Below are 8,678 nucleotides of genomic sequence, written 5' to 3' on the forward strand. Positions count from 1 at the left end.
AAGTAAAAAATTTCAGTGAAACTTGACATGGATTAGCAAATCTTTACAGCAAATTCGTCTTTCAAAATGTTTCACTTCCGCAAAAATTCTAACTTCTGCCCATGCCTTCTTATTATTGGTGAAGTTGGCAGTAAGTATTTAAAGGTGAGGGCCTTTTCAACAGCTCATTTAGTTAGATTATTGTGCTATAAATATCTTCCATGATGTCTCAGCTTCTGTCACTGATCACACATCTATAGGAACAAAAGACAGAAGCAGACAACATTCACAAAGGCCACTTGTGATAAGGGGGCAAGAATTAGCTTGTAATGCATTAGTGAGCTGAAGACATGTTCCTATATTTGTTTCCACATTTTGTAAACTCAGTGTTGACAGACAGCAATTCTGATCTGCTGCTTTAACATGTAAAAGTATCAACATGATCTACCTTTATCTGTTTGACATGTCTATTTAGATTTATTTGTCTATTTAGGTTTATTTGTCTATTTAGGTTTATTTCTACACTCTTTAAATTGCAGTCTGTTTTCATCTCAACTAAATAATCAGTTCATTTTATTTTAACCCGGTACTTGGTGCAGGTTTGTTTCTGGACTGTGTCTTTCCTGTTGAAGGTTGACATGTGGTGATCTGGAGATAACATCGTGGTCCAGATTGCAGAGGCCATCTGGACCTTTGGACATGTGTTTTTGGTGGTGACAGACTTTGTGATCACAGGCTGGATCGGAGCGTGGAGAGTGCGGTGTTGAGTGAGCCATCAGAGACCTGTGACGCTTCCAACCAGACCAAACACAAGCTACAGAAAAAGATAGTGATTTCCTGTATTTGCAATAGCACACAGAGCAAAAGCATGTGCTTTAACCAAGGAAAAACAAACTGAACACCTGGCATTCAGGTGGGCAGACGTAAACAGTGTCGTGGGCACATTACACAATAATGGTCATTTGGCAAATCTGAGGATCTTATCAACAACACCCACTGGTTCTGACAGTGTTTCCCAACCTCACAGAAAACAGTTTTTTCATGGATTGACAGACAGCAGCAAATCAAAGCTCTTCTGTCTGGAAAAGTATGTTTTTAGCTCTGAAACCACTGATGCAACTGACCTACATTCATGGAACTTCTCCTTTAGCAGTCACTAATGTAGCTAACACTCATCTTAGTTTCCACTTCTGAACATCATGCTGGGTCAGTCTGATTCACAGTACTCCATCTCAGTGCGAGCAAAAGCACAACAGAAAGATAATTAAATCACATGTAACTATATGATGAAAAGAGACAGTCCTAGTAAAATCCCCATTAAGACAAGAGCTAAATTCTCTCTGTAGTGTTTTTTTTTTCTGACCCAGATCCATTGTGTAAAGAGTTATGTAAATCACTGGCGTATGCCAAAATTCCCCAAAATTGTCTGTGGTAATTTATCATATGTCAAAATGTAGTCCCTTTTTCTGTCAGCACGTGCAAACAAAACCAAAAGCCTTTATAATTGTGGCATGTTAGTTGGCAAAATAAAATAATATTAAAAGCCAAGATTTAAGCTCTTCAGAAACCAGGCACATGTATTCACCAGCAGCTGTAACAACTAATTAGAACAACACAAGCAAAAACATCTCCACTCATTGGTAATATGAAATCATTTGTCTCAGAGTTCATATTTAACAAAATGACAGTCATAACAAAAGAATTACAGCATCAGCTGTGTAAATGTTCTGTTTGTATTTGTGGCAGTTGCCTTGAAAAGTTAATCCAGTGATGCATCTTCCTCTCATTCAGGCTGTCACACACTGCGCTCCACTGGCATTCATGTCCTGAACAAGGCATCAACAGACACTTTGCATTCGGTTCTGTCACAAGACATACTCCTGCAGGCTTTCATCATCCACCTGTGTGCATACTGTGCAGCTGGTCACCAACTGTATTTGGAGGAATACATCCAAAATGTAATTGTTGGGATCAGTTCATTTAGGTGTGCATCTTAAACATAGTGAAAGGTTTCACTCATGTTAACTTTGATTTCAAAGTCAATTTGTGAAAGTTCTCTTATACCACAGAACAAAAACAACAGAACTACTTGGAAGTGTGTTGGGTGTGACGCTCCTTCTTTGTCCCATTGTGTCATACAAATGTCTTCCTGGTGGACAGCATGCAGACCAGGCATTTACTCTGACCCGCCCTGTTTAATCCAACAGTCAGACTTTATCAAATATCTTTGTCATGTTCTCTAAATTCAAAAAGTGTTGTGGAAAACTGGTTTTGTCCAGAGGTTTTCCACCAGGCAAATGACCTCTGACCCCAAAAAGAAGCCACACATCTGGTGGTATTTGAGAATCCAAACAAACATTGTAAGCCTGCTGCCAAAGTCTGTAAACCAAACAGGAAGATCCCAAAGGAGAGTGTATGCCAAATCATTTTTCAGGTAACCCTCCATCTTTTTCATTCTCCCTTCAAGAGTGTTCTCAGAGCTGAACAGCAGTTATTGCACCCAGTATCCACCCTGAGAAAGTACTTTTCCCAACTCTGTCCGGGTCACAGCCTCCAAGGGGGCACTGGAGACCTCATGTTGCCAGGTTTAATAATTTAGTCCAGATTAGCTATTGTTTCATACAGCGACCTGTTGAAAAGCACTTTACAGTGCTGGTCAGGCACAGTTATACTGTCTCTTACTGAAGGTCCACTCCGGTCACTATGTTGCATTCTTCACATACCAGACATTAGCTGGTATTTGACAGAGAAATCAGTAAACTGACTCATTGCTTGATTGACCTCTGATTTATTAACTGTCCTACCTCCACACATCTGAGATTCCACAGTACACACACCTGAAATAAATTCATGTGTCTTAATGCATAAGCTCAAAGACAGAACTGCTCAAAGAAAATAATTAATGCAAAATCACAGGGCTCCAAAGATGCATATTAACCGTGTGAAATCATTTTTATCATCTACAAAAGCCCTTAAGCATTTGTGAAGGTCTTTTGTTTTGTTTGTTTTACCATCATGCCTCCTGGTGTTAGACTTGAAGTCTTAAAATTCCTGCTGCAGCCCTGTACCTCAAATAAATGGCATCACAACATCCATGACTAAAAATAAACATTAAGCTTGAGCTGGAATTGGCATTTATCCCCATTAATGCAACAAGCTGCAACTTAAGCTGAAACAATGGATGTAGGGTGCGGTACCAAGTGTCCAGTGCTGGATGAAAACATGTACAGAAAATTAAAGATTAATGTCATATGCCCAGTAGTGCCATGGGTCTTTGCACACATAAACCACAAATCTAGTTAAGTACAAGACTTCAAAGACAAATATTATGCTTCTTCTCTTTTGCATCATTTGAACAGCAACATCTCTCTCTCTCTCTCTCTCTCTCTCTCTCTCTCTCTAAACATTGCTTACTTACAACTGAATACCACCTTCAGCATTATCGAGGTCTGATTAATCTGCGAGTTCCAAACTACTTGAGACCGTCCCGGCTCTCAAGTATTAGAAAGCAGTGGAGTTAAAAGCTCAGTAAAAATTAAAACCCTCACAAAACCCCAGCAGTCCGTGACAGTAACTGTTGTACCTGCTGCTAGGGCTCCATGGGCTGTTTCCCTGCTTCACTCTTGCTATATATGTGATTTCTGCCTGTGTTTGTATGACTTCAGCAAGGCTGAGGTTGCAGTGAGCTGAAACCACCAGCGTTGTGGCCAAGATGAGAGTTAGAATCTGGAGTTATTTATACCCCCCAGCCCAGAGAAACTCGATGCTGGTCTTTCCCACCAAGTGGGGAGGGCTAGGGAGAAGGAGTGGAGAAAAAAAAGGAAAAAGAAAAGACGAGGTACAAGAGGTTTCAAGAGGAAGCTCAAGCTTCCTGCATGTCTGTCTTCCTGGGCACTGGTGAATGTGATGTGTGTTTCTGAGCATGTACACTTGTCATCCTGCTTGTTTAGCAAGTCTTGTAAACAGTAACTAAAGGGGGACATACAAAAAAACCAAACAAATAAAAAAAAAAAAATCAGCCACAGCAAAGGCACAGAAAGGTGTGAAAAAACTGCAGCTACATGCAGTCACACATCATCATCATCCTCACAGCCTCACAACCACATCAGTATTAGACATGCACTCTCACTTCTGTGTGGCCTAAACAAGGGTCACAGAACACAGGATTTCCAGATGTTTCCCATTATCCTGCAGCACTGATGAGACCTTTCTGGTCACCATTCTCAGAATCAAAAGGGAAGGTCCAAAGCTGACTAATTCATTGACCATACGATTCTGTTGTTGACATTACTGTACAAAATTTACTAAGACGCTGGTCAGCATGGTCAACAACTTTCAGAAAGGCTCAGCCCTGTTTTTATGGTTTGGAAGGAAAATCCCACAAGTCTGTTGGGTATGACCATATTACTGTCATGGATACCTTACATTTTGGTGGGTCATGGCAGGGAAAATCTAGTTGCCTGGATTAAATCAACAAAGCTCTACCTTGGAGAAAATCTCCACCCGTCTATTGTACTATGAGAAGATCAATTTAGACGCTAGCAAAGGCATTTGGTAGCAGAAAATCTTGAAAAGAGTAGTCATCACCATAAACTTGGAATTGGAATTAGGCTAGCTTGTTAAAAAGAGACGGCAGCCACACCACTCGAAGAGGCAATAGATAATGTTGAGCAAAATGAATTCCCTAATCCCTCCTTTCACACCCCCAACCCCCTTCTCACCTCTTCTCCTCACATCATCCCAACATGCTTTACTCCAGCACGTCGGATGAGCGCGATGGTGCTGATAATTGCCAGGGGATGAGTGACATTCAGAAAGGCTAAGATGCCAAAGCCTGATAACCATCTCTTTTGTGTGTCACCGCAATAATTACGGTTGATAAGCGATGCTGCACAGAGGCTAAAGATCCAGGAGGTTTGAGGAAGAACACAAAAGTGGGTGGAAAATAAATCAGTGATAAGGCTGATGTGCACAGTCAATAGTGAGATGTCATTCAGTTGAATACTGTTCAGTTTCTACCATGGACATGACAGAAGAAAGCCCAGTGAGAGAGAAAAACTAAATCATGAAGTTCTTTCAGACAACAAAAAGATAAGTGAGTGAATATAAAAAACAACTGAGGGCTTTCAGGTTGGCGGATGTATTGTGGATTTACACACTTCAGTGTCAACATCCCTGATATCCCCGTAAATACAATGGAATCTCACAGATGAACATCTTTTTTAGTTTCACATTGCTTTGTCTTTTTACAGAATCCAAACATTTATCTGCACAGACGTTCCACATACAGGACAGGACAGTGGCCTCAGTAGCCTAGAAAGCAGTGGAACCTGAAACCATGTTGTGTTTTCAGTGGTAGGTGCAGCTCACTTTTCTTGACTAGGGAAAACACCTAAGCACTGTCTGAATCCCACATTATCTCTATTCCTGTCTCTGTGGACATGTGTAAGTCACATAAGATGCAGAAAAATGCCAAATATTCTTAGGGAGCTGTCAAGGGAGCATTCTGGGAAATGTAGGAGCTATCTAACTGAACCAGATGAGGCAGTTTGAGAAAAAGCAGACACTGAAAAAATGTGAAAAACATCACTTGATGTAGTACATTTTTCACTGAATCCATTCTAAGAAGAACCAACCTACCCCCCATTATAAATCTTTACTGAAACCATATGTTCTGGGCTCCCACAGCCAGACTTTCCTTATCAGCACCATAGTGAGCAGCATGGTGACAAAGCTTGGCTCCCACTGAGAGACTGGGAGCAGGCTCAGCTGGATCCTGGATAGAGAGGATTGGGGAGATTTGCAGAGGAGTAGAGGTCCACTGCTGGTGGACGGATGTTTCTTTTCTCTTTTTGTATTGAATGTCCATGTAACCATTTAACAATCTAAGCTACTGAGCCCTGATGCAACAACCTTCCCCACATAGAGGACCAGCATCTGCAGCTTACTGTCACTCCTTATAGACACCCCACTGGCTTATCAGGGCTAAACACAATGTGGGGAGTATCCTGACACTCTATTAGGATGTTGCATTGACTGCTATCTATGCAAAGACACAAATTAAAATATAGGTTTCCACAAGTCTGAGCATATCACTCCACCCTGGCTTTACACTGCATAGCCTAAATCGTGCGTGCGAGCGCGGTGGCACTGACAGCTTTCAGATGTCCACAGGAAAAAGCTTGCAGACTTCTCCGATAAATCACTGCGGCTTTGTCTTTATCATTACCACTCTTTTGGACGGGGGGGGGGGGGGTCAAAGCATGTCTCTGTGCTGCCTGGTCTGCTGTGTAACTGAAGATAAACCATGACAGCCTTGTGTAACAGAGAAAGGAAGCAGTGTCACAGAGATCTGTCCACAAATGATGACTAAAGGATGCTTTTTAAACAAGTGTAGAATTGAAATCTATTCAGTAAAGTGGTCCAGGGTTGGGCTGATCGTGATGCCTGTAGAATTATTTAGTATCTTTGTTATGCCAGGCGACAGCGAGCCGTCCCTGCAGATGAAATGAATTATTGAGAACTTTGAGGAAGTTTCTAAACATGTGACAGCACAAGGGAAAGAGGAAACCGTGACCAAATGTGTGCCAGATGTTGAAACCTTCTATCAGATTATTAAAAAAAAAACAACAATTCACTATAACAATCAAAGGGAGTAAGCAGATAGCTCACATCCCTACAAGGGCCAGAGATGCTTTGAAGCTGACCCTGACCTTTGACCTTGTGTTGGGGGGGGGGGGGGGGGCAAAAGAGGGGACTTCCCTACAGTGAACAAAAAGCACAGTCAGACAGTCAGGCCTGCAGTATTACTGTCACAGTAAATGAAGCCAGTTTGGAGAAAACCTCGCATGACACAGTCAGCTCCAAGCAGAAAGCACCTGCACTGTGTGAGGCCTGTGGCACAGGTGAGGGGTGGGGGGTGAGGGGTGAGGGCACAGTGACAGAGCTGTAAGGACACCTCTCACTGTCTGCAGCACTGAGGCGTGGTGGTGCTGAACACCCATGGATACCTATTTATTTGCAAAGTCAGCTCTGCTTTGAATGTTTCCAACCTGAGCTTTAACACACAACAGAGGGGTGAGTGACGACCCCCAGCATTAAAGCACAACAAGTGTAGCAAACAACATGACAATGTTTGAATACAACATGCTCAGCTGGCTGCCCTTTGTGAGAGCTGTCAGGAACTACAAACCGCGTCTAACCATAACACGGACCAAGCTGATGGGAACAGAAAGTCACGCCAAACTCAATACGAATTGATACGAAGGTTGGTCTTCGTATCCAGGCCGAAAGCTACACCGGGGGAAGGTATTAAGTTCATTTTCTTGCACGGTGTGCCACCTAATGCAGTGTATGTAGGCCGAATTAAAGAGTGTAGTCTGACATTTGATAAAACGCCACCAGACGTGCAAAGGACCGTGCACTTTGACAAAAAAGGACGACAACGTCAAACTAGAAGATTTACTACTGGTGTTTGGCGTATTGTCCTGCCCGTGTCAGAGACAGCAGCACAGGCAACATGAAACATGAAGTCAAACTTACCGACTGAAGGAAAAGCAGTGTTTGGACGTAATCCTTCTCGGTGTTCAGTATTTCTTTTAAAACACAAAGTCTGAGCCGCTGTTGTCGGTCCGAGTCCTTGGTGGCGTGGACACCGTTATCCAGATGCCCGTCGTCCTCTTCCATGGTGCTAATTCAACCCTCAGAAAGGTCGCTCTTTGCACAAACACGCTTCTTTTTCTAAAGTACCCACACTCGACTGAGTTGTTGCTTCAGTCCATTTTGCAGCAACGACTTTTCCAAAATCCCCAAGAGCCGTGATGCGCAACGCACCACAAGTGGAAATAAAGTTCATCCAAAGTACCGAAGAGCGAGCGGAGCCTGGCTGAGTGTCCGCAACACCAGCTGAGCAGCGAGGCAACACTGGATCCGTTCAGTCTACACGGAGGAGGAGGTGGAGGCACCCAGTGCCACACGCACACGCACATGCACTGCCTGCATGCTCACCAGGGAACACCTAAACCATATTCTAAGTCCATTTAAATATGTCAAAGACAATAAAATAATAATAAAAGACGGATGTACAGCCCCATATCTATATATTTTAAAATGTTTAATTCCACAGTGAAATAAAATGAGCTGTCAGCTGGAAAGAAAGGTCAGAGAAATTACCAGGTTTTATAAAACATGCACAAATATTTTTAAAAGTGAGTCTTTTAGTCGAGAACCATCGTCTACAATGAGATCAAATATTTAAAGAATGATCTATCTGCCCAGAGGTGGGTGGCAAATTTAGGAGAAAAGCGCCCTCTGGTGGAAACAGATATAAATGCAACCTTCAATTTGTGAATGAACAGATGGCGCGTTAACTCACTTTGAGTTTTACAAACCACTTTGTAATGTCTCTGTCATATTCTCATATAATCTGCTAACTGCGGCCTCAGTCAGTATTTTATGAGTCAGTTATAATTTTTGAAAATGTGTCGTCTTGACTGGTCCTCTTCAACATGAAGTCATGGAGGACCTTTTTGCTACACAATAAAGATTCAACTATTGCAAATGGTTCATTTTCAGCCAGTTCTGTGGACACTAAAGCACAGGGATCTGTATTTGGTGGTTTATGCATGTTTAGAATACAGAACAGCTTTACCTATGAATTTTGCATAAACATCTATCATTACAGTAGATCAATTACAAAT

The 8,678-nt window shown here is 42.2% G+C and overlaps 1 protein-coding gene across 1 annotated transcript in view; it reads right to left on the bottom strand.

Annotated features, from left to right (window-relative positions):
- Window positions 1-7,926, bottom strand: part of prex1 (phosphatidylinositol-3,4,5-trisphosphate-dependent Rac exchange factor 1) — a 70,036-nt gene extending 62,110 nt beyond the window's left edge. The window contains exon 1 of the mRNA XM_026331613.2: window positions 7,522-7,926. Coding sequence (XP_026187398.1) covers window positions 7,522-7,665 — 144 coding nt within the window. The 5' untranslated portion in view covers window positions 7,666-7,926. The remainder of the gene's footprint in view (window positions 1-7,521) is intronic.
- Window positions 7,927-8,678: the final 752 nt, after the last annotated feature.

The sequence above is a fragment of the Mastacembelus armatus genome, chromosome 7, assembly GCF_900324485.2.
Source record: "Mastacembelus armatus chromosome 7, fMasArm1.2, whole genome shotgun sequence".
Classification (NCBI taxonomy): domain Eukaryota; kingdom Metazoa; phylum Chordata; class Actinopteri; order Synbranchiformes; family Mastacembelidae; genus Mastacembelus; species Mastacembelus armatus.